This window comes from Salvelinus namaycush, chromosome 8 (assembly GCF_016432855.1).
Source record: "Salvelinus namaycush isolate Seneca chromosome 8, SaNama_1.0, whole genome shotgun sequence".
Classification (NCBI taxonomy): Eukaryota; Metazoa; Chordata; class Actinopteri; order Salmoniformes; family Salmonidae; genus Salvelinus; species Salvelinus namaycush.
This window is the reverse complement of record NC_052314.1, coordinates 18,834,152-18,859,895: the sequence shown is the minus strand read 5'-3', so window position 1 is coordinate 18,859,895 and position 25,744 is coordinate 18,834,152. Positions and strand designations below refer to the sequence as shown.

The 25,744-nt window shown below is 45.2% G+C and overlaps 2 protein-coding genes across 2 annotated transcripts in view; one reads left to right on the top strand and one right to left on the bottom strand.

The window, feature by feature from the left end:
- The first annotated feature begins 6,406 nt into the window (after nucleotides 1-6,406).
- On the top strand, nucleotides 6,407-19,814 carry LOC120052054 (F-BAR domain only protein 1-like). The gene is made up of 23 exons (XM_038998916.1): nucleotides 6,407-6,498; nucleotides 7,905-7,979; nucleotides 9,083-9,224; nucleotides 9,622-9,774; nucleotides 10,060-10,164; nucleotides 10,863-10,961; nucleotides 11,161-11,257; nucleotides 11,362-11,479; nucleotides 12,314-12,425; nucleotides 12,831-13,001; nucleotides 13,264-13,288; nucleotides 13,428-13,466; nucleotides 15,416-15,574; nucleotides 15,711-16,724; nucleotides 16,858-16,964; nucleotides 17,097-17,211; nucleotides 17,365-17,500; nucleotides 17,600-17,755; nucleotides 18,255-18,387; nucleotides 18,496-18,692; nucleotides 18,889-18,953; nucleotides 19,504-19,671; nucleotides 19,786-19,814. The coding sequence occupies exons 1-23, from the start codon at nucleotides 6,446-6,448 to the stop codon at nucleotides 19,812-19,814; spliced, it is 3,468 nt and encodes a 1,155-aa protein (XP_038854844.1). The 5' UTR covers nucleotides 6,407-6,445.
- A 612-nt stretch (nucleotides 19,815-20,426) lies between these two features.
- Nucleotides 20,427-25,744, bottom strand: part of LOC120052477 (DNA-binding protein RFX2-like) — a 59,952-nt gene continuing 54,634 nt past the window's right edge. The window contains exons 16-18 of the mRNA XM_038999411.1: nucleotides 23,273-23,426; nucleotides 23,038-23,080; nucleotides 20,427-22,930 (exon numbers count right to left, since the gene is read on the bottom strand). Of these exons, the coding sequence (XP_038855339.1) occupies nucleotides 22,815-22,930; nucleotides 23,038-23,080; nucleotides 23,273-23,426 (313 nt within the window). The 3' untranslated portion in view covers nucleotides 20,427-22,814. The remainder of the gene's footprint in view (nucleotides 22,931-23,037; nucleotides 23,081-23,272; nucleotides 23,427-25,744) is intronic.

Here is a 25,744-nt window from a genome sequence, read left to right as displayed (position 1 = left end):
AAGGTTAGTGATTAATTTTATCTCTATTTCTGCTTTTTGTGACTCCTGTCTTTGGCTGGAAAAATGGCTGTGTTTTTCTGTGATTTTGCGGTGACCTAACATAATCGTTTGTGGTGCTTTCGCTGTAAAGCCTTTTTGAAATCGGACACTGTGGTGGGATTAACAAGAAGTGTATCTTTAAAATGGTGTGAAATACTTGTATGCTTGAGGAATTTTAATTATGAGATTTCTGTTGTTTGAATTTGGCACCCTGCACTTTCACTGGCTGTTGTCATATCGATCCCGTTAACGGGATTGTAGCCATAAGAAGTTTTAAACAAGTCAGACATTTCAGCTATGATTTTTTTTAAACGCAGTAAATGAGGCTGAATGAACTGTTCCGTTGCCGGACAAGGCTCCGCTGATAACCAGGTGTAGCGGTGGTAAGGATTCACTTCATGTTGCTGAAAAGAATGCTCTGCTGTTGGAACAGCTTTATGTAGGCCCTAACAGTTTGGGCACCGTTTTATATATTGTTTGTGTTGTGTAATTGCTTTGCTGGCATGCATTAAAAAAATCTAAATAATAATTGAGTTTGCCCCACCAAGATTTACATGCTAAAATCGCCACTGATCCCAATACAGACATGTTAATGCCCCTGATATCCAATTCCCCTTTGAAATGGCTGAATGGGTGCTCTCGCATTGAACACCATGAATCCTTTAATTTCTCCTTTTTACCAAAGAACGGTCCATTCAGTCTGTTGCTCCAGAAACCTGAAGGCCCACTAATGCACTACCATTAGGAATTCTAGCAGGACTGTGTGTTGGATGAATCATCCATGTCTTTTTATATAGTTCTCTGCTAGGCCTCATCAAGGCACACTGTCTGTCTGTTCCAGGAAATGGGCCCTGCTCTCCTAGGTGAATTATACCCAACCAATCATTCATCAGCAGAATGAACCCAGTGTTGCCTCTGCTCTTCCCTTGTCAAGTTGTGCCTGGTTGTGTCTCTGGGACTCACTGGGCTCTAAGGTCCGGAGCAGACGGATGTAAACCCAGTGGCAGAGACGGATGGGCAGGAATGTTACCAGAGGACCCACTATCTCTCTCTCTCTATCTGGAAATGTTCTTTGCTCTGCTAAATTGGATTAATGGCAGCAGGATAGTGGTTTACTGTACCGTTACATAGAGACATTTCAGGGATTGTGCCTTCAGGTTCCTGAGGCCAGATGCAAGTGTTCTGGTGATGGTAATAGAAGCATGAGCGTGGACTGCGGTGTGTTTCTGTGTGTGTGTGTGCATTGTGCTTAGTCTCTGTCATGGGTTAGTCCTAAGCTCAGGGTCTCACGTGTACCGCTGGGCTCCATTCCCTCACCTGCGGCCCAATGGGGCACTGAAGCCATTAATCAGTGTGGCAACAGGGACAGGGACCGGTGCTGTGATCTGATCTCAGCATAAAGTGATGTCCAGAGAGTAGTTCTACACAGGGACACTGCTGGTCTCTCCCAGGCGCTATGGACCAGGTATCAACTAGTGAAGGTGATGTGTTGTTTTGGGGACTCAGTGAGGCAGTCCTTTAGATGTGGAAGTGGTGTGCTGAGATACTAGGGGTGCTGCTGACACTCTTCCGTGGGATTGCCCGTAAGCACAAAACCTCAATGAGTCAGTTAGACGGTCTCTTTCCACGGATACTAACCTGGGTCTATCCAACTATGTTATCATTGTCATACCATATAGGCCTACTATGTCATGTCATACCACATATTATATACAACTCTGAAAATCGGATAGGAAATGTATAGCACTTTGACATCGGCTGACGTGAAAAGGGCTTTATAAATACATTTGATTGATTTGAAATGTCCTTCACTAGCCAGGCCTGATGGAGTTGTTGATCAATGGATTGGAAGGCAGGGTTGTTTATTCTGCTGACCAGTGAGAGAGGGACAGACGTTCTGTCACTGTGTGCCAGGTTTCACATGTGCCCCCCCCCCCCTGCATCACAGCACAAGAATGTCCTCCGACATCGGATCCCCTCACTAAGACACTGCTACTTGCTGCTACTCTGGCCACAGAACCTGCTGCCCATAGTGCAGCACTACACTGGCGTTCAACCACAACTCTTGTAACTGGCCAAGGAGGTAACCACACTTACCTAATTAAGCCGGACACGCTCTAGCAGGGAAATCCAGACACGGCTTCTTTATTTAACCACGCCAGTTCCCAATGAGGCCTGCCTTCCAGCACACCGTTTAAAGGAGCATCCCAGGCCTCGTTTGTACAGTAATTAGCTTTGTTCATGCCTGAGGGGGAAAGCCAGGGATACTTCTAATTTGAATCAAGTGAGAGTCGTTAGCTGGCCGCGCTGCACATTACAAAGATGAAATGGGGCAGCAAGTATTGGTTGGCTAACTGCAGTGGGCAGGCAGGGAGGGAGAGAGAGAGGGGAGGCTGCTGGATGTGGGAGCACTGCTCGCTGGGTGAGAGTTTAGGGTGTTATGGAAGGAGTGAGTGAGCAGACCCCCTCCCCCAACCCAAACCTCCCAAGGGGCACCCTGCTCCTCAGGAGAAACAGATGGGTCCGGTGATATGTTAAACAACGACTGTAGCTAATACCTGTAAAACATGAACCTGGGCGTTACCTGACCTGACTGGACTGACAGACGATGCTGCTCTGTGTTGCATGGAGTACTAATGAATCTCAGCCATGGTGAGAAAGTTGAGTTGTCTGGGTGCCTCCACACAGACCCTCTGTCGCTCCTCTCGTCTCCCACAGATCACATTGTCATTGTAATGAGCTCTCTCTTGCATGAGCAAAACTTTCTTAGGGGAGCTGCATAAATCAGATCGAAAAATAACTGTCAATGACCGCTGGTCATGGTGTGGAATATGAAACAGGTCTGTGTGATGAATGATCTCAGATGGAACATGATGGGTTTAGCTATAATTCATCATTCTAGTCATGGATTTAACTCTTAGGACGTCTTTGGATTATACGTTTCTTTTAGGGTGCGATACTGACACACCTCGAAACATACATACACAAACAAACCTGTCTGTCACATTAATGAAAGAGCTGTCATACTTCTCGCCCACTGTGTCTGTTACCTGAGGAACATGCCACTTCGATACAGCTACGACTTTGTCGTACCAGGGTGGGAGAATTAACAGCTGGTTAGGATTATTAGGTTAAGGTTAGAAAAAGGGTTCGGGTTAGCGAAAATGCTCTCCTAACCTGCTTCAAATAGTCACTTGTATTGTGTTTTTAGGGAGTCCCGATTTAGCCAGCCGTTATTTCTCCTTTCAGGAAACACAACGGTGTTATAGGAGTTGTTCATAAAGCCTAGACACCATATTAAATGTACCTCTTGTTTTCATTAGCTGATAAAATAATGTTCATACTAATTTCTAAAGCACAAATGTGTCCATAATTGTCAGCTTCGATTGAGACCAGAAATGGGAATTAGGCCTGACTCTTTAGATTAGGCTATTGTGTTTTTGTGAAATAAGCCTTTATTGTCTAGCTGACTAAGGCCTTGGTGTGTCTTTTAGCTCCTTTTACAGAGAAGTTATTTGTCAGTTGGACTGACTTGAACAGTAGTAGCTTTATGTATTGTTTGTTTGGGGTTCCTTTTCTGAAAATCACCTGTCACTCATCATTACATTCACTGCATGGATGACTGCTTGGGACCCGGTGATTGAATATCCTTGTTGCTTTGTTTTCAACTTTCATTTGGCCATTTGCTAATATGTTTTAATGATCACCAATGCCTTATATGATAATACTGTAGGCTATGTTTTAGATTGTGTGTGGCATTCACACGGGGGGGACAGCACCTAGTCAGAGAGGTTAGCATAGTGAAGGGAACTATATACCTGCTTTGTGTTTAGGGCTGAGCAGGGCAGGTCACCTTCCTCTGGGTGCAGATGGGAGACAGGGATGGACAAAGACTATGGCATAATTTCACTTCCATAGAGAAGGAAAGGTATTGGAGAATCACATGTGAATTAAAATCTCTGCATTAACTAGTGTACTGTATGCAGTGTTGGAAAAAGTACCCAATTGTCATACTTGAGTAAAAGTATAGATACCTTAATAGAAAGTTACTCAAGTAACAGTAAAATACTACTTGAGTAAAAGTCTACAAGTATTTGGTTGTAAATATACTTTGGTATAAAAAGTAAATGTAATTGCTAAAATATACTTAAGTATCAAAAGTAAAAGTATAAATCATTTCAAATTCCTTATTAAGCACATTTTTTTATTTTTAAATGTACGGATAGCCAGGGGCACACTCCAACACTCAGACAATTTACAAAAGATGCATTTGTGTTTAGTGAGTCTGGCAGATCAGAGGCAGTAGGGATGACCACGTGTTCTCTTGATAAGTGCATAAATTGGATCATTTTCCTGTCCTGCTAAGCATTCAACATGTAATGAGTACTTTTGGGTAAAAAGTACATTTATTTTCTTTTGGAACGTAGTGAAGTAAAAGTAGTCAAAAATATGAGTAGTAAAGTACAGATACCCCAAAAAAGTACTTAAGTAGTACTTTAAAGTATTTTTACTTAAGTACTTTACACCACTGACTGCATGTCTGTAGGTAACTAATCAAATGGGTTTGAACCAGGGATGAAAGTAGATGTAATTTCTTCCTGGTACGGGACCTCTATGTATTACATATAGAATCCCTATTAATTCAATAGGATCTCTGTGGGCCTAGTCATAAAGATTTGAAAGGTAACTTTAAAAAAATTGTGGCATAAACACAACCAGTCATGATGTTTTCATCTGATTTATAAAACAATCACTTCAAAGGGCTCCTTTACTAGGTTTCCCAGCGCACGTTCATCCACTCACAACATATCTTCTAAACAGTGGTGAACGGAAACAGACATCTGTTACACAAAACACCAACAAGTGTAATGACCTTTGGCGATTGTCATTAGGCCAGAATTTAAGTGTCCATTGCTGTCCGCACGCGTCTCTGTGTCGCCCACACTTCTCTGCCTCGGCAAAATGTCAGTGTTCTCGTCAAACCACATCACATTTTGGAGCTATACCACCTGTTTTTCATGCCTCTGACATGCGGTAATGATAAATAGTAGTGTAACAGCCTACCGTTTTCTTGACATTTTGTTTTAATTATTGTGATAGGCTCATATTTTACCAGTACCGTGTACCTCCACTCTTTTTTTTGCTGGGGTGGTGTACCAGACCGTACCGCCTTACTTTTAACCCTTGATTTGAATCCAAATCCTTTGAACCCTGCTGAGGCCATCAGCCCATCACCACTCTCCTGCCTGAGTAGACCGATGTCTCAAAGCAACGATTGTGTTTGTCTGTTTGTTTAGTGTCTGTGTGTGTTTGGTGTCTGTAACTGAGGGTGGTTGTGGTGTTGGCCTGCTCCTAGCCTCTCTCTGGGAACCTTGGCATTCCAGCCATTCCCCTGCTACTTGGGGAAAGTGTGTCCCTCTCTAGCAGGATATTTCTAGTGTTGAGGTGCAGCCGCCTGCCCGTCAGGACAGCCTACACAACGGCCCCGCTGTTGACATCAAAGTGGGGGCTTCAAGGAACAGGCTATTTTTAACGCTGCCTCTGTTAACTCTGCTGTTATGTGATGACTCTTTTTTTTTGTATTGTCTGTAGGAAGGGAATCCTTATTTAAACTTCTAGTTCACATTGCCTTCCTTGTGCAAGTCTTGACGAAATCTGCACAAGGCTGCTAAGGTGCAGGAAGACAAAAGGAGAAAGCTTCTGCACACTTTGGGTCAATGGAAATTCTGATTTAATGCTATTGTAGAACAATAGATCTGAAATTTGCATCGACCCTGTGGAAAGACTTCTTTGGCCTATGAAAATGACATTTCTGAAGAACAACTTGGCTTGCAGTCGGCCTGTCTATGAAACATGTATGTTTGTTTCCTTAAACCAGTGTCATGATTGCTTGTTGTTCCCCACTGAGCGAAACAAGAAGACAGCCACAGTATTAAAGGTCATGGAAGAAAACAACATGAGTTGTGTTTATGTCATCACCAGCTCCCAGGCATACTTCTGTTGGCGAGATAAAGGCATTTCTGTTTTCTCCAACCCTGTGTCAACCTTGGTTCTGGTTGCTTAACAACAAGAGAAACATCCACACCCACAATATTTAAAGGTCATGATGAAAGAAAACAGTATTTGTTTTGTTTGTGTTGATTTGTGTTCAATGCTACTATGCCCCAAGGGTCCTCAATGAATAAGTAACAGAGAAGTGTTGAGTGGATTTAAATGAGAAAAACATCTATTTCCTGGGGTCGTAGGTTTGTCTGCCATCGCCTGCTATGTGTCACATCTTTCATATTGAGGGATCTCTAAATCCCATAGAGATGCAGTACAATCTAATTCTGTGGCTCACCCAAGGTGTTGTCTGTGCTTTTTGCAGGGGGAGAAGAATACAGGTTTTGACGTGTTGTACCACAACATGAAGCATGGCCAGATTGCTACCAAAGAGCTGGCAGAGTTTGTCCGTGAGAGGTGAGGTGTTGTTTGGGCTGGGATGTTCCGGAGAGGTGGTACATAAGTGACGTGGGAGTGATGTTTCTTAATCAGCTTGTCTTTCAACTCATCCATCCATTTGAAAAAGTCATTTTTCTAAACGTTCATAAATGTTTTGAACTTTGCCTTTTTAAAAAGACTGATTCCAATAGTGGCTACAGGGCCTTGTCGTTTCCTTTCATAGTCTGATGGAGCCGTTCCTCTGCACTAAGTCTCCCCTGCCTTCTAATCCACATAGCTGGGCTGTATTTGAACTCAGGCCAGCACATGGGAGTGTTAAGAGAGACACACATACTCTCACGCAATACAAGACACGGCCCTCAAGACAAGGAGCTCCCTGTCTTACTATACAAATATACACACACACTTGCAGTAGCTGTGTTTTTGCCTGTTATCTGGGCACTCAGCTCCGGTAACATGTCAGTCTGAATAATCCTCCTCCTGGATTGTTTTCCCAAAAGTCGTCTGTCTTTATTCAGTCTGTTAATGAGTCAATTAGCTGGAAATTGAAGACTCATTGTAGTATTTAAGCCTGGGCCTTACAGGGCTTTTCTCCCCAGAGGGGAAGACAACAACCTGCACTGTCAGACCAATGTCATAGTCCTGACTTTTATTCATAAGATCCGAACCACTGCACATTCCCCACAGAAGGAAGGAAATGCAGTTATCTACTTGGAGAGAACAAAGTGTCAGTCAGGAAATGAAAGAAGACATTGCAGGGAAGCTGTGTCTCCCTCATGACAGACAGAGTAAGCAACCCATTGAGCTGATTGATCCCCCACGCTAAGTGCAGAGGGGCTCTTTCTCAATCTGGATGTTCTATGTATCTAAATGTTGAATGTCATGTATTCTAGCCCTTTGTAGGCCTAACTACCCATCTTCAAGGTGTACTTCTTCTCCATAAAGAGATGTCTCTTGCCGGAGGCCTGTGAAACTGCACAGATTTGTTTGTTTATTACATTGCTCTTTCCTTGTCAGGGTGGGAGGGGGTTGTTACCCCCCAGACATACTGATCTACTTTCTTCTCCGTGGGTGCTACAGATGGGTATTACAGTTGTATGTTCCTCCTGCAGAAATGAGGCCATTTTATTATTTACATTTGGGTCAGGGCAACATTTACAGAGTATTGAAGCTAAATATTTATTTTCCCTTTGCCTGGTTGTTTATGCCTTTAGGTTTGTGCTTTATTATGCTCTGTACATGATAATATGACATTATGCTAGTAAGATATGCAGTTGTTTTGTGTGAGCCGGAAGGGGACGAGTTTAGATCCATCTGTAGTTGGATTTCCAATGCTGAGACTGCATAGACCATCACTCTGCCTGGTTTGTTACTGACCAGCCACGGGCTCATCAGGAATATCTTGATCTATCTGTGGTTCTCAGGGCTGCCATCGAGGAGACCTACTCCAAGTCCATGAGCAAACTGGCCAAAATGGCAAGCAATGGAAGCCCACTAGGGTGAGTATATGAGAACTCTTGCCATCAACATCTCAGTTTAAAATGAAATCAACTGTTTCATATGCTGGCAGGGTACCTAGAGGATTTATAGGAGTTTGTCTGTATGGTTTGATTTTCTTGGCCAGGGTCTATGGTTTACTGGGTCATAGCAGGCCAGGTTCTATGGTTTACTGGGTCATAGCAGGCCTGGTCTATGGTTTACTGGGTCATAGCAGGCCTGGTCTATGGTTTACTGGGTCATAGCAGGCCAGGGTCTATGGTTTACTGGGTCATAGCAGGCCAGGGTCTATGGTTTACTGGGTCATAGCAGGCCAGGGTCTATGGTTTACTGGGTCATAGCAGGCCAGGGTCTATGGTTTACTGGGTCATAGCAGGCCAGGGTCTATGGTTTACTGGGTCATAGCAGGCCAGGGTCTATGGTTTACTGGGTCATAGCAGGCCAGGGTCTATGGTTTACTGGGTCATAGCAGGCCAGGGTCTATGGTTTACTGGGTCATAGCAGGCCAGGGTCTATGGTTTACTGGGTCATAGCAGGCCAGGGTCTATGGTTTACTGGGTCATAGCAGGCCAGGGTCTATGGTTTACTGGGTCATAGCAGGCCAGGGTCTATGGTTTACTGGGTCATAGCAGGCCAGGGTCTATGGTTTACTGGGTCATAGCAGGCCAGGGTCTATGGTTTACTGGGTCATAGCAGGCCAGGGTCTATGGTTTACTGGGTCATAGCAGGCCAGGGTCTATGGTTTACTGGGTCATAGCAGGCCAGGGTCTATGGTTTACTGGGTCATAGCAGGCCAGGGTCTATGGTTTACTGGGTCATAGCAGGCCAGGGTCTATGGTTTACTGGGTCATAGCAGGCCAGGGTCTATGGTTTACTGGGTCATAGCAGGCCAGGGTCTATGGTTTACTGGGTCATAGCAGGCCAGGGTCTATGGTTTGTTTAACTCTAGAAATGCACCATAAAGATTCACTTTAATGTCATTACCATTCAAACAAAATGTATGAAATCGCATCTGTTAATGTATGTGATTATTAGATTTAAAAAAAACACGATGTTGGTGTTAGGACCTTGTACTGTAGGTGACATATTGCTCTGTGTCCCTCAGGACGTTTGCTCCTATGTGGGACTTGTTCCGGGTGTCATCAGACAAGCTGGCTCTCTGCCACTTGGAGCTGATGCGTAAGATGAATGACCTCATCCGGGACATCAACAAGTATGGTGACGAGCAGGTCAAAGTTCACCGCAAGGTAACACTTCTCACCATATCTTTCTATGATCACGACCCCTCTATCCCCCACATCATTCACTATATTATATTATAAACTGGGTGGTTTGAGCCCTGAATGCTGATTGGCTGAAAGCCATGGTATATCAGACCGTATACAACGGGTATGAGAAAACATCAATTTTCTTCTGCTGTAATTATGTTGGTAACCAGTTTATAATAGCAATAAGGCGCCTCGAGGTTTGATATATGGCCAATATACCACGGCTAAGGGCTGTCTCCAGGCACTCCACGTTGCGTCGTGCGTAAGAGCTGCCCTTAGCCGTGGTATATTGGCCATATACCACACCCCCTCGGGCCTTATTGCTTAAATATATAATGACCATTTTAATAATATGTGCATGGTGTGTTTCTCACAGACCAAGGAGGAGCAGGTGGGGACCCTGGAGGCTGTTCAGGCCGTCCAGGTGCAGAGTGGTCACCTCCAGAAGTCCAGGGAGGGATACCACGCCAAGTGTATTGAGCTGGACCGACTGAGGAAAGAGGGAGCTCCCCAGAAAGAACTGGAGAAGGTCTGTCACTAGGCATCAATGAACACATTCCGTATAATACAGTATAGCTGTATAAACTGTTAAATGAGCACAGGGTGCCTTACATTAATGAGTAGTTGCTGAAAGTACACTGAATAAGATAGACAGTTGAACAAGGTTGTGATTATTATAGCAGATCATTTGTTCTCAATGATGACTCACCAGGATGAATAAAGGTTCCAGTAATGACTGGAGGAAGTCTATAATCGTCCCCTCTCTCTCACTAGGCGGAGATGAAGTCTATAATCGTCCCCTCTCTCTCACTAGGTGGAGATGAAGTCTAAGAAAGCTGCCGAGTCGTTTGCTGTGTGTATAGAGAAGTATAACCGCGTGGGAGGAGACTTCGAGCAGAAGATGAGCGAATCAGCCCAGGTCAGTCAGTCCACTGGGCCTGGGGTGGGTTACTTAGACACACTCAATCTTGGGGTTCCCTTAAGTTAACAAACCGTTTTTGTTCACAATGAACACGTCTCCATGGCTACCTGCACAGTTTCCAAGGAAACCCTCAACAAACCCAATGAACGGTGCTATATTTGTTTTTTTAAATGATGACTGGAATCCTGGTGACCAATTACCTGTTAATAGCTACAATGGGAGATCTGTCCCTGATAATGAGTGAAGAGGAGAGAGCTCGGTGGGATTTCATGAAGACTACAGCCCATAGCATGATGGGGGAAATGACCTGTTCTTTCAAGCTATTACTCTAGCCCACATGCAGTGTTGTGATTAGTACCTGGTTATTACCTGGGATGGGACCTCTATTATACTCCACTGCTCTGGTCTGTACCTGGTTCTCTTCCTGTACAGTTGCCTCTGGTCTGTACCTGGTTCTCTTCCTGTACAGTTGCCTCTGGTCTGTACCTGGTTCTCTTCCTGTACAGTTGCCTCTGGTCTTTGTCTTTGGGTTCTTTTGGTTTATTTCTTACCACTTAACTGCACTTTGCGGTAGTTTGCGCTAGCGTTTTGTGGGTATTTTGAGTAGCATTTTGTTGTGCTTTGGGGTAGTTTGCTGTAATTAGGACCCATCTTGGTGTCTGAACACCATTGTTGTGTTCTCGTCCTCTGTACAGAAGTTCCAGGACATCGAGGAGGCCCACCTCAGGCAGATGAAACAGCTGATCAAGGGATACTCCCACTCCATAGAGGACACCCACGTCCAGGTGGGACAGGTAGGTCACCCAGACACTGACCCAGGCCAGGAGAGCCTGTCTGGAGGGATTTAACTGACCTCTTTGAGGGGTTGTCTCCTGCTACACTCAAACTGAACCACAGTCAAACTCCACACACCGAGCACATCCACAACAAATTCTCCAGTCCAAACCCCTATCTCTTCTCTGACTGCAACGAGCCCCTCTCTCCTCTTTTCAGGTCCATGAGGAGTTCAAACAGAACGTGGAGAACATCGGCATAGATAACCTCATCCAGAGGTTTGCAGAGCAGAAGGGCACAGGCAAAGACAAACCAGGTACACCACACAAACAGCATAAACAGATGGTTTGATCCCAGCATGTGTATGCGTGAGCGTGTGTCCGATTTGTCCTCACTGTGGTGTGTCCCTATATGTGGCAGCCCTGGTGGGGTTTGAAGAGTACATGACAGCTTTAGTACCGGAGGGGAGTAAGAAGAGTCGAGGAAAAGCCTTCAGGATTCCTGGACTGGGAAAGAGGGACAAAGAGCCAGACTCAACGTGAGCACGCACACACACACACAGACATGTGCGGGTACAACACAGACCGAGACAGAAACCCAGCTATTTTTACCAAGAAGCCGAGATAAATGGAAATTACTGGAGCGATGTCGTCACGCACACGCAGATGATAAATCCCAATTACTCTCACTTTCTTTTGTCAGCTCCATCTGTGATACTATCTTGTCACTTAGCTACATTCACCTTTGTTTCTTTTTGCAGGGATTCAGCTGTGACGGAGACACCAGTGAGTATATGCTAATTCACAGTGGCTCAAAAACCATCAAATCAATGTCCGTTCTTCCATTATCAGTTCTACATTCCTGGTGGTGGTGAATTAAACAGCATATCACTGTGCCCGCCGCCAACGTACTGTACAGACACATCAATGCTGTGTATGTCTGTGCAGTCTGTGTGTGTGTGTGTGTCTGTACAGTCTGTGTGTGTGTGTGTGTTTGTGTCTGTGTGCTTGTGTCTGTACAGTCTGTGTGTGTGCATTTGGAGAGTAATCATGTGTGACAATGGTGTGTCTGGCAGTGTTTGGTTGTCTATTTTTATTATTTTGACCAGTGGCGATAAGATACCTTAATATAAAATGACTCAAGTAAAAATACAGTAAAATACTACTTGAGTAAAAGTATTTGGTTTTAAATCTACTTAAGTATCAAAGGTAAAAGTATACATCATTTCAAACTCCTCACGTTAAGCAAACTGAGATCCTCCATTTATCCAGGTTCTAGTTTTCACACGGCTCCGAAAGTGATCTCCTGATGACAACATCACAGGGTGAAGGGTTGTTATGGCACTTTAAGCTTATCAAACACCAGGAGAAAGTACTTATGTTTGTATACAACATGGGTATTCTCTATTCTGCACACAGAACTCTCCCCTAGAGGTGGATGAGGAGGGGTTTGTAATCCGAGCAGACGTCAATCAGAATGATATCCTTTGCAGTAACACTGACTATCAGACGAGAGGCTGTCTCTACTGTATTGTATTAAAAATTCCCTTGGACAGACCTCTTTATCTTCATAATGAAAACAAAGCTTCCTGCCACTGTGTAAGTGAGTATTCTATCTTTATAAAGCAGTCTAGACGGTCTCTTATGAGATGAGTAGAACATTAAGTCTCCATGCCCCCTGAGAGACATTTAAATAGACTGAAATGCTCTCTCTGTCCCTAGTCCAGCTCCAGTCCATTATCAGTGAATGAGGCTGGACAAAGGAAACCCTGACACTCCCAAAGTTGTCCAAGGCATAAGGCTCTTCCCCGTCCATTTTAGTCAGTCCACTGTCCACCCTCCGTCGGGTCACTTTTCCTTGACTCTCTGTCCGCACGCTGCTCGATGGAGGACAAGGAGGACAACTTCTACTCCAGCGACTCTGACTTTGACGACGAGGAGCCCAAGAAGTTCCACATCCAGATCCGTCCGGTGGGCAGCAGCAGCCGCAGCAACTCTGCTGCTACAGAGATGGAGCTGAAGGCCACCGTGGGGGCACTCACACTGCCCCCCAACAGAGGGGTATGACGGGGGAAGGAGTGGGTACAGGACCAGAGGGAGGCATGGGATGAAATGTGTTGCGGATTTTCACATGGTGTGGTATCAAAAGTCTAAGATTTATGAAAAGGGAAGCTCAGAAATGCTCATCTGTTTATTAAGACATGTTTATTTTTCCTGCTATTGTCTCTCCATGTTGTTGCAATAACAGCAGGATGTAAACATTCTAAATTGTTTAGATATTGCCAGACAGTGTAATTAACAACTCTGCTCTCTCTCGTTCCAGGTGTCAATCAAACGTCATCTCTCCAGTAAGTTCCATTAGAACCGGCTTTTTGTTAAAAATAGCTGGGTTTCTGTCTGTCTCTGTCTGTATGTTTTACGCATTTCTCTGTGTGTGTGGTCCTCTGACTCCTCTTGTCCTCTTCACAGGAAACAGCAGTACTACAGGACGTTCAGAGGGGGAGGGAGAGGGCGCCACCCACAGGGGTAAGTAGTTAGCACTCTCTCTCCACTGTTTCTGCAGCATCAGTAGTACTCTCTCCACTGTTTCTGCAGCATCAGTAGTACACTCTCCACTGTTTCTGCAGCATCAGTAGTACACTCTCCACTGTTTCTGCAGCATCAGTAGTACTCTCTCCACTGTTTCTGCAGCATCAGTAGTACACTCTCCACTGTTTCTGCAGCATCAGTAGTACTCTCCACTGTTTCTGCAGCATCAGTAGTACTCTCTCCACTGTTTCTGCAGCATCAGTAGTACTCTCTCCACTGTTTCTGCAGCATCAGTAGTACTCTCTCCACTGTTTCTGCAGCATCAGTAGTACTCTCTCCACTGTTTCTGCAGCATCAGTAGTACTCTCTCCACTGTTTCTGCAGCATCAGTAGTACACTCTCCACTGTTTCTGCAGCATCAGTAGTATACTCTCCACTGTTTCTGCAGCATCAGTAGTACACTCTCCACTGTTTCTGCAGCATCAGTAGTACACTCTCCACTGTTTCTGCAGCATCAGTAGTACACTCTCCACTGTTTCTGCAGCATCAGTAGTACACTCTCCACTGTTTCTGCAGCATCAGTAGTACTCTCTCCACTGTTTCTGCAGCATCAGTAGTACTCTCTCCACTGTTTCTGCAGCATCAGTAGTACTCTCTCCACTGTTTCTGCAGCATCAGTAGTACACTCTCCACTGTTTCTGCAGCATCAGTAGTACACTCTCCACTGTTTCTGCAGCATCAGTAGTACACTCTCCACTGTTTCTGCAGCATCAGTAGTACACTCTCCACTGTTTCTGCAGCATCAGTAGTACACTCTCCACTGTTTCTGCAGCATCAGTAGTACACTCTCCACTGTTTCTGCAGCATCAGTAGTACACTCTCCACTGTTTCTGCAGCATCAGTAGTACACTCTCCACTGTTTCTGCAGCATCAGTAGTACACTCTCCACTGTTTCTGCCCCTTACCATGTACTTTATCATTTCCATATATTCTATCAGTGGTAGGTCATAACTGTTTGTTTCATATGGTATTCATGCATAGCATACTGTTACTCCACCTTTAATGTTAGTGATACAGCCTCTTTAATCCAGGCTGTATCACAACCAGCCGTGATCGGGAGTCCCATAGGGCGGCGCACAATTGGCCCAGCGTCGTCTGGGTTTGGCCGGTGTAGGCCGTCATTGTAAATAAGAATTTGTTCTTAACTGACTTGCTTAGTTAAATAAAATAAATAAAAATGTTACTCCCAGTCTGAAGTGATGTGAATGTGATTTACCGTGTTGCTTCTGAATAGGCTTAACAGTGCGTATCCGTCCAGTGATAAATCGTCGAGGTGGCTGACCTTGGCTGAATGACACTGTCTATTTGTCACGCCTCAGGTCTGTCTGGAACATGGTTTATTAGTGAGGGAGTAGCAGCCTGTGATGCTACAGTAGGAGGCTATTTGTGGGGGAAATGAGCAGACTGGATTAATGATGAGTGCCTTGATTAAAACCGTAGCGTAAAGCGCTGGGCTGATGTTGCTTAGAGAAGCCAGGCTAATGGCTGGTATTTATCTTTATGGAAGGTAATGGGTATTCCCTTACGGCTGCCCTCCATCAGCACTCTAGCTAATCACATCTCTCCCTGATTGGGGAGCAGTCCCAAATTAAACTTCACTAAGTGTGTGTGTGTTTTGCAGAGGGAGAGCAGGATGGCCTATGCAGATCCACCTCCAGTCCAGATCCCAGTAGGTGAGTGAATGTCAGTCACACTCCAGTCCTCCCCTCTCTCTGTCGTATGTTTCCGTGAGGTGGAGAGACGCTGTGGGAGAAGAAGCCAGCAGGAGATCTGATGACAGTACTGCATCATCTGACATTATCTCTGGTTATGCTTTTTATTCACTCCTGGTAACGTATTATATCCCTCTCTTGCTCCCTCGCTCCCTCACTGTCTCTTTCCCTTTCTCATTTCATCTGTCTCTCACCCACTCTCTAGGTTGAGTTCTACTGCGTCAGGCTCGGACAGTCTCTTTGGACCTCCTCTGGAGTCGGCCTTCAAGTCAAAAAGCTTTGCTGGTAGAGATCAGCTACAGAGAGCAGAGAGTGTCTTTGGTGCTTCTGAATGTAAATACGGTTTAAAGTATTATGATGTATTAGTGATAGGGACAGAAGTTTTTCCAGTCAGTAAAAACTCCTGATCTTATGTGTGATACATACTGTTTTAGGTAGTAGAATGATCATCTCCCCTTGTTCCCTCCAGATGCTGCCTTCTCCTCTGACTCCTCCTCTCCTGAGAACGTAGAGGACTCAGGGTTGGACTCACCTTCCCATCAGCCCCTGGGACCCTCCCCTGAGCCGGCTGGTTGGGCAGCGTGGCCGTCAGCAAGTCAGAATAAAGAACCAGCAGGACTGGGCAGGCCAGAAGACCCCTTCCTCACTGTCTTTAGAGACCCCTCCCCGGAACACAGCCCCCACCCCCAGGACAACCCTGCCAGTATCTGGGCAGCTGATCCACGATCCTCCCGCCCCCCTCCAGACATGGACCCCTCAGCCCTCTGCTTCCCGGCCTTCTCCCAGTCCTTGGCCCCTCCAGAGCTGGACCCGGCCCTGTGGAGCTGTAAACACATCCCTCCTGAAGACCCCTTCCTGGCTGCCTTCGAGAGGACCGTCACCCAGGAGACCCTGCCCCCCCCTGACGCCTGGGCCCCCCCACGCCCGCGCCCCTCCAGAGACGGAAGGGGGATAGAGGTACAGGGCGACTCCTTCTCCGGCTCCCTCAGTGACAGTAAAACCCTCCCCACCCCCTCCTCCTGCTCTCGCAAGGACAGGGACAGGAAACGAGACCGTAGTGCCCCGCCCCCAGAATCACCTGACGATCCATTCGCCATCACTATGATTGGCAGCCCCACCCACCAGTCAGCCCTAGCTGCCGCGACAGGAATCCTGACCCACGTTGTCAGCAGTAGTAGGCTGACCCCCAACTCCAACTCCCTCCCATTATCCCATCCTAAGAAGGAGCTGGTGCACTGGAACTCTGTCCACAACCCCTTCCGTGAGGGGACCTTGGCTGGGTCTCTGGCCCTGGGTGGAGTGGTCCGGGAGGGAGGGAGGAAGCACCGTGAGTCACGCAGCGAAAGCGAGCCACGCAGGAGCGGCCTGCCTCTCACACGGCATTCTGGGCCACAGGAGGACCTGTGCTTTTCTACTGATAAAGACCAGAACTGCCTGGACCTGAACACATCACAGCCGCCCTGCAACATGGGCTCACACAAGGGTATGAATGTTGAACACTACACTACTGGCCTCAGATGTCTATGCACTAGCTATATTTTGAGATTGGATTTTCTAAATATATTTTCCCAAATGTACAACTATATTTCACTCTATTCAAAACCCCACTCTTCTAGGTTCGAAGCATAGCTTCAGGCAGGACAGTGCAGAGCTGCTGGTGACAGCGCCTCCCAGACCAGCCAGAGCCAAGAGGTCCTCAGGCAGACTGAGTGGCTGTGAGAGAGTGAGTGTCTTCAGGAAAATCAACCAGACTACAGAAGCTCTGGTCTGGTCTCCCAGATCTGTGCATTTCACAGCTATAAGCCTGTAGACAACTACTTACTCTAACTGCTTACTTTGTCCTGTGTGTCTTCAGTCCAGGTCAGTGTGCTCGTCTCCTCAGCCGGAGCCCAGCCCAGACCTCACCTCGTCGTCCTCCTCCAGCCCCAGTGAGTGGGTGGCACAGACACGTGCCCCCAGCCCTGCCAGAGGTGGGCAGCCCTCACCCCTCTCACATCTGCACCAAGACCATGCGCCCCTACACAGTTAGTCTGAACTCAACACTTTTTCAACTCGTTTTTTAAAGATACTCAATAGCATAAAGCACTTATGAATAAGGACATTGTGCCTTGAACTTGTCATAGACATAGCTATTCTTCCCACAGTGCATCTGTCTCGCGGACCGAGCCCGATCTCCCTGAGCACCCAAGAGTTATGGCCTGTGGCTGCAGCCATCACAGAATACATCAATGCTTACTTCAAAGGTGGACAACACAACCGGTCAGCATACATAAGCCCTCTGTACACCAGATCCAATGTTATTACCTATTATACACAGGCCTGCTGAAAGCTAAGTGGGTGTATGTTTTTCTTCTCCAGCTGTCTGGTGAAGATCACAGGAGATCTCACCATGTCTTTTCCTGCTGGAATCACTCGTATCTTCACTGCTAACCCAAACGCCCCAGTCCTCAGCTTTCGATTGGTCAACATCTCCCGGGTTAACCACTTTCTGCCCAATCAGAAGCTGCTTTACAGGTAGCTTAATATGAGCTATGGGATTGGTTGTGAGGTTATGATATATAGACAGGTCACGCAAATTATGCACACACATCGCAAGGGTAGAAGGCTGTGTTATGATTCTGAATGATCCGATAGCTAGCAACAATGACAAGACGCTGCCATGTTGGGAATCATAGGAGGCTTGTTTCAGATAGTTTATCTGGTTCTTGATACCATGTCTTGTTTTGAGGTGTTTTGGCTTTAACCAAGTCTGACAATACGGCTAAAATTTGCTAACTAACAACTGTAACAATGTAACAAAGTGCTTATTGTGCAAATGTGTTTTCAATTAACATTTAGAGAGAAATATAGTTTACATGTTGTCAATAATCCTATGATTCGAAGCCAACCCAGTCTGTTTTGCCCCGAAGATGCACACGCATAGGTTTTGTTGCTAAACAACACACCTGTCTACAGATTGCTGAAATGGTAAGATATATATGTCTCATTCTCCGGTTTGTGTTATTCTCCACAGTGACCCCTCTCAGAGTGACCCAGACACCAGGGACTTCTGGTTCAACATGCAGGCACTGAACCTTTACCTGCAGAGAGAGGCTGAGCTCAACCCCCTGGCCTCCTACTATAACGTGGCCCTACTCAAATACCAGGTGACTGATGAAGTACAGTGGTACTCTCTTACCCTCTGTCATCTGAAGTTACACAAAAGTCTTCCAAATGACAGCATCAACAACCTCTCCCAACTCTGTTCCTCTCAGGTGTCGTCCCAAGACCCTGGTCGTGCTCCCCTCCTGCTGTCAGCAGAGTGCCAGCGTAGTGGCACGGTGACCCGTGTAGCATTGGACTACCACTGCTGCCCGGCCACCGCCCCCTCCACCCAGCTCACTGCTGTGCAGGTGCTGCTGCCCCTCGACCACACCGCCACAGACCTGCAATGCCAGCCCCCAGCCTCCTGGTGAGTTAGGGTTGGAGTGGGAGGAGGGAATGAAAGGGGGATGTATGGTGGGCGGAGGGATAGAGGTATAGTGACAGTAGGAGAAAGGACGGACTGAAGGTCAGGGAGAAGGTGAGGACAGACTGGGAAAGACGGGGAGAAAGAGAGAAGAGTGGGAACTGGGTTGGCCCCACTGACCCTTTGTCTGCCTTCACAGGAATGCTGAGGAACGACAGCTACTGTGGAAACTACCCAACCTCTCCCCTACCAACCACAGCAAAGGTTACTTGTCTGTCTACAGTATATCCACACCCATCTCACTCAATGGCCACATATCAGTCCTATTCTAGCAATATAAATTATAGTTAAGGAAATATAAATGCAGTATAAAGTTCTTTATTCCAAGTCTGGCCCTTGACTACATAATTGCATTGAGTGCCACCCTCTTCTCTATTTTAATATGCAGCCTCTATGAAGGTATCATTATCTTAAATATCAAGATTACCATATGAAAGCTGAGCCTGAGTGGAAGATGGGTCAGTGATAATATAAAGGAGAATTGGCAGGGATTATCATAAAAAAAAAAAAAATGTAGTCATTAAGCAGATGCTCTTATCCAGAGCAACTTATAATTAGTGCATTCATCTTAAGATGGCTAGGTGAGACAAGACATCACAATCGTACAAAGTAGATTTTCCCTCAACAAAGTATTTCTCAGCCAGTGCTAGTGGGAAAAGACAAGTGCCTTTTTAAAAATAACAAGCCAGTGTTATTAACTTGCTCCTGTTAGTGGAGGGGAACTGAAGAATGTGTCAATTGTTGGTTGTTCCAGGCTCTGGCACTCTGTGTGCCAGCTGGCAGTGCCTGGAGGTTCCTCGTGGACCTCCCCCCAGCCTGGCAGTCCAGTTTGTGGGCTCCGGGGCCTCTCTGTCGGGCATGGATGTGGAGCTGGTGGGCAGTCGCTACCGTATGTCCCTCGTCAAGAAGAGATTTGCCACAGGTACAGTAACACCATATGTTACTAAGCCTGGCCAATAAGATAGTGTGTGGGCCTTGGAGTTTCACAAAAGAATGTATAATAATGGGTTTCACCACGTTTGTGTCTCCTTTGCAGGGAAGTACATGGCAGGCTGCTCCTTGTGAGGAACAGTAGGAGTGCCCAGGCCATTGATAGGAGTTCCTGGAGTACACATTGCACTTTTAGCCCTCTGGGCCATACTGACCTCCTTCCCCAGGAGGTAGGGGACAGACAGACTGGGATGGGTTTGACATTGGGACCAGACACCGTGCTCACTCATTCTCCTGGCTTTGGAGAGCTGACCTGAAAGGATCAAGCTCGTTTTCGGACCTAGCCTTTTCTTTTTCAGCTCTGCATTGTACACGCAATCCTCACCCTTTCCCAGGGGACTGTACCCTTCTTTTTTTCTTGTATTGTTTGTTGTTTGCATTGTGTTCTGTGTGCCTTTTTATATCAGGAGTTTGAAAACTGGATGTAAGAAGTTGGTTTTATTGAAGAGAAAGAATATAAACATACTACTTACATAATGTCTTGGAACAGAATTTCCATGGAAACTTGAATTTAATGTAAATATAAGGAATATTTCTGCACATATAGACTGAATCATTGTGAGTGGTTACAGTATTAACACTTCATTGGCCTGTAAGACTCATTGAAAAATGTTAGTAAAGCTGTTTTTCCAAAATATACACATTTCATTTGACTTTCTAATTAATAAATGAACGTGGCCAAAAACAGATGGTTTCCACCAATTTATTACACATTGATCAGTACAAAATACAGTTGAACTATGCAGTTTGTTACAGACTGTATGCCCTCAAGCTAGGTAAAGTGTAGTCAAGAATGTTTAAAAATACATAAAAATAAGGGTTCAATATACTTTTAAGAAGAACCAGATTTAGTTCAATAAAAAATAATCCTCAGCCAAAAGTCTAACAGCATTACAAAAAACATTAAAGTTCACATAGAAATTACTTTCCAAAGCACTTAAAAAGGCAAAGTACTGTGACAGGCACGAGTTACAAAGAGCTTAGGATTCTCAAGCTACTACAAACTCTGAGGGGGGGGAAGTAAAATTCAACCAAAAGTGTTTAGAAAAAAAGTTCATGTCAATCAGTAATTAAATCAGTTATGTTTTCATAAATAGAAATGGAGATTCTCTCAATATGGACACATGACTGACGGTTAATTGGGCACTTACACCCCAAATATCAACATTGTTACAGTTAAATATTGTTGTGTTGACCATAAGACATAGAAAATGATCAAAACAAGACAACGTCTGCGTCACACACATCAGTCCCAGCCACTAAATAATCAAAGCAAGGAGGACATCTCCTTTTAAAAGCACAAACAGTACAGTATGGGAAGAGAGAAATGATTGGGGAAAGACCAAGTGCTGGATTCAATCCGTATTGCGGAAGATCCGCGTTTAAAAATGTAAAGGTCATTTCCGTTTACCGTGAATGCAGTCTTTGAACGTTGCCTTTCAATTTCAATCTTCCACGATACCGGTGTGATCCAGCCCCATGTGAACACAAAGGCCATTAATAAACACATTTTCTACATCATATTAAGAAATATATTTATGTATGAATGTTTAACAGTTTGTTGGTTTCACACAATCAGTCCTTCTACAGTACAATTGTACGGCTATATAATATGTAATCATCTTTAGAGAAACCGGCTCGAGCCGTTTACACTTTCATATATCGAGCAATAAACTAAACATGGATCAGGATATTCTGAATATTTCCCCCTCCAATCAAAATGGAACGAGTCCATTTGAGTAACGGTACCATTAGGGGGGTGAGCCACACTATCTGAACTCAGCATCAGTTGAACTGAACAGATGCAATTAGGAGTTTCCTTTTAAGGGTTTTGGCTTCGGAGGTCCAACACTCTTTCACGTTTTGGTAAATACATACTATTTTACGTCCCTTACGAAATTCGACATGGCCCAGTTTGGGCCAGACATATGGCTCCACAAAATGGATGCCAGACAGCTCCAGTTAACCCAGAAGGTAGATCATCATATATATATATATATATATACATACAATCTGGTGGTTTCCTGAACACAGTCCACCACTCTCCTTTCAGTCCTTAAAACATCAATCTAAAGGTCTCATCAATATAGATGCAACTGGCTTGTCCTAGACTCTGGGGTGTGACATCTAGAAACCCCCAAAGTTCTAGAGTCATGGATCAATGAGACCAGCATTGTGTGCATCCTGAAATTGAGTTGATGCCAAACAGCATCATAGAATAGTTACAATTTGGATGAAAAGTTATATATATATACATGGAGAAGGTTACTTGAGTATGGGGGAGTTAACAGTGGCTACTCTTTTATAGTTGCCTCATAAGAACAGAGCAGAGCATAGAAAAGGAGGTAACTAATCATCTCATACGGCCAGGGTGTTAGAGGTCCCTGCCATCCCATCAACTATGAGACTAGGGTATTTTTTTCTGCATCAGGCCCTACTGACAGAGCCACAGGAGTGGCCGCGCTGGTGGGAGAGGGACAAGTCCTTTGGGTCAGTTGGTTGCATCAATGTGCGTTGAGGCAACACGTATAGAATAATCCTATTACACCTACAGGTTTAAAGGTGCTTTAGAATGTCTGAGGTTCTGAAACAATACATTCATACTGCGGTAGAGGCACAGCTGAGGGAGGAGATAGACATCTGTAGTAGTGGTGGTTAAAGAGTTAGCATCTAAGGCACTGGAATTACACTATGGCACAGCTAATAAAGGATAAGAAACACACCACTCATACAAAGTTACATGTATCCAACATGGGTACTGCACAAAGTCATCCTTATTCACAGTTGCAAAACAGGAAAAAAACAAAGAAAATAAATTTGAACTGTATACCCCTGTCAGGTCAAACCAGACCCCCTTGGTGAGCATTCATTGTTTTCCCTGGGATAAAGAGTCCCCCTTTAAATACACTAACTTGGAGGAGTGGTTGGGTAGGGGCTGAGCCTGCTGCTCTTCTCTATATACACTGAACAAACTCGTAGCAGGCTGGGCTAGCGGCTCTTAGTGTGCTGACAGGACCAGGAGAGCCCAGAGCTTCAGCAGGGCTCCTGAGAGAGGGTCACGGGCCTCATCTGGTCTCAGATCTCTTGCAGCGAGTGGTTGATTTCGATCCTCTCCCTTTTCACAGCCGGCTCGTTGGGCCCTCGGCCCTCGTCACTGCCCATGTCACTCATGTCGTCTGAGAAGGACGGGTCTGAGATAGAAACAGAGGTTAACAAAAAGGTAAGGTCTAAATTTATACCACATTGAGACATAGGGGACAGCAAGTCAAACACTAGGAGCCAGGGAGAGTAGACCAACCTTTATCCATGAGCATGGGCAGCATCGAGTTTAGGTCACTGAACTGTGTTTCACAAGAAAGGAGAAATTGTATTAGTAATGGGCTAATACAGATTTACATGCTGTCAACAGGCCATTTACCTATAACCAGAAACTCACCATACAACCTGGTGTGCGATAAAATATGCATAATTATTACGCAGGAGTTCCACAGGATAGCTCAAGGAAACTGGTACATGAAAGGCTGCCCACTCACTTCTCCCATGACAGCGATGGGCGTCTCTCCGGTTGCCTGGGCGACGCGGTGCTCCACCAGGTAGAACATGTACTCGTCGTAGAGCAGCCTGATGAGATGGAAGGAGCCGAAACTAGCAGCACTACGCAGGGTCAGGTCCCTGATCACCATGGAGCTGGAGGAAAGAAGGAGGGGAGAGAGGGAGGAGGCAATCAGAGAGAAATTACATTAACACAGCCCCAATGAGCTTCAATCTGCCAAAGCCACATGAAGCTAACCACCACAATTCATCAGCCTGAAAATACTACCACACCTTAGTGAAAATGCATACTGTATATATACAGGTAACTGCCAAAATAAAGGAAACGCCAACATAAAGTGTCTGAATAGGGCGTTAGGACACCATGAGCCAGAACAGCTTCAATGCACCGTGGCATAGATTTTACAAGTGCAGGAACTCAATTGGAGGGATGTGACAATTCTTTCACGAGAAATACCATCATTTGGTGTGTTGTTGATGGAAAACGCTGTCTCAGGCACCACTCCAGTGTTAAGTGTTCAATTGGGTTGAGATCTGGTGACAGGCACACACCCTTTAAACCCCCTATGCTCCTTTGAGACCCCTCTTTCAAAGTCCCTGAGATCTCTTCTAGCCATGCTAGCCAAAATACTTTTTATACATGACCCTAAGCATGATGGGATGTTCATTGCTTAATTAACTTAGAACCAGAACTGTGTGGAAACAACTGCTTTCAAAAATACTTATTTTGGCAGTTACACACACACACACACACACACAGAGAAAGTATTAAGACCCCTTGACTTTCCACATTTGTTACGTTAAATGCATTGAAATTATGGATTAAATAAAATATTTTCCTCAGCAATCTACACACAATACCATTTAATGACAAAGTGAAAAGTTTAGCCCTTTGCTATGAGACTCGAAATTGAGCTCAGATACATCCTGTTTCCATTGAGCATCCATCTACAACTTGATTGGAGTCCACCTGTGGTAAATTCAATTGATTGGACATGATTTGGAAAGGCACACACCTGTCTATATAAGATCCCACAGTTGACAGTGCATGTCAGACCAAAAACCAAGCCATGAGGTCAAAGGAATTGTATGTAGAGCTTCGAGACAGGATAGTGTCGAGGCACAGATCTGGGGAAGGGTACCAAAACAATTCTGCAGCATTGAAGGTCCCCAAGAACACAGTGGCCTCCATCATTCTTAAATGGAAGAAGTTTGGAACTACCAAGACTCTTCCTAGAGCTGGCCGCCTGGCCAAACTGAGCAATCGGGGGAGAAGGGCCTTGGTCAAGGAGGTGACCAAGAACCCGATGGTTACTCTGACAGAGCTCCATAGTTCCTCTGTGGAGATGGGAGAACCTTCCAGAAGGACAACCATCTCTCCAACAATCAGGCCTTAATGTTAGAGAGGCCAGATGGAAGCAACTCCTCAGAGGCAGGGACTGGGAGGCTATTCAGGATCGAGGGAAAGATGAACGGAACAAAGTACAGAGAGATCCTTGATGAAAACCTGCTCCAGAGCGCTCAGGACCTCAGACTGGGGTGAAGGTTCACCTTCCAACAGGACAAATACCTTAAGCACACAGCCAAGACAATGCAGGAGTGGCTTCGGGACAAGTCTCTAAAAGTCCTTGAAGTAGCCCAGCCAGAGCCCGGACTTGAACTTGATTGAACATCTCTTGAGAGACCTGCAAATAGTTGTGCAGCGACGCTCTCCATCCAATTTGTCAGAGCTTGAGAGGATCTGCAGAGAAGAATGGTAGAAACTCCCCAAATACAGGTGTGCCAAGGTGTGAAAAGACTCAACGCTGTAATCGCTGCAAAAGGTGCTTCAACAAAGTACTGAGTAAAGGGTCTGAATACTTATGTAAATGTCTAAACCTGTTTTTGCTTTGTCATTATGGGGTATGGTGTGTAGATTGAGGGGGGGGGGGGGGGAGATTTAATCAATTTTAGAATAAGGCTGTAACGTAACAAAATGTGGAAAAAGTCAAGGGGTCTAAATACTTTCCGAAGGCACACAGTGGCCTCATACATACAGTACCACCCAAACGTTTGGACACCTACTCATTCAGGGGTTTTTCTTTATTTGTACTATTTTCTACATTGTAGAATAATAGTGAAGACATCAAAACTATGAAATAACACATTTGGAATCATGTAGTAAACCCCCAAAAACTTTTTGCCATGATGACAGCTTTGCACACTCTTGACATTCTCTCAACCAGCTTTCTGAGGTAGTCACCTGGAATGCATTTCAATTAACAGGTATGCCTTGTTAAACATTAATTTGTGTAATTTCTTTCCTTCATGCAATCAGTTGTGTTGTGACAAGGTAGAGGTGGTATACAGAAGATAGCCCTATTTGGTAAAATACCAAGAACAGTTCAAATAAGGAAAGAGAAACGACAGTCCATCATTACTTTAAGACATGAAGGTCAGTCAATCAGGAACAT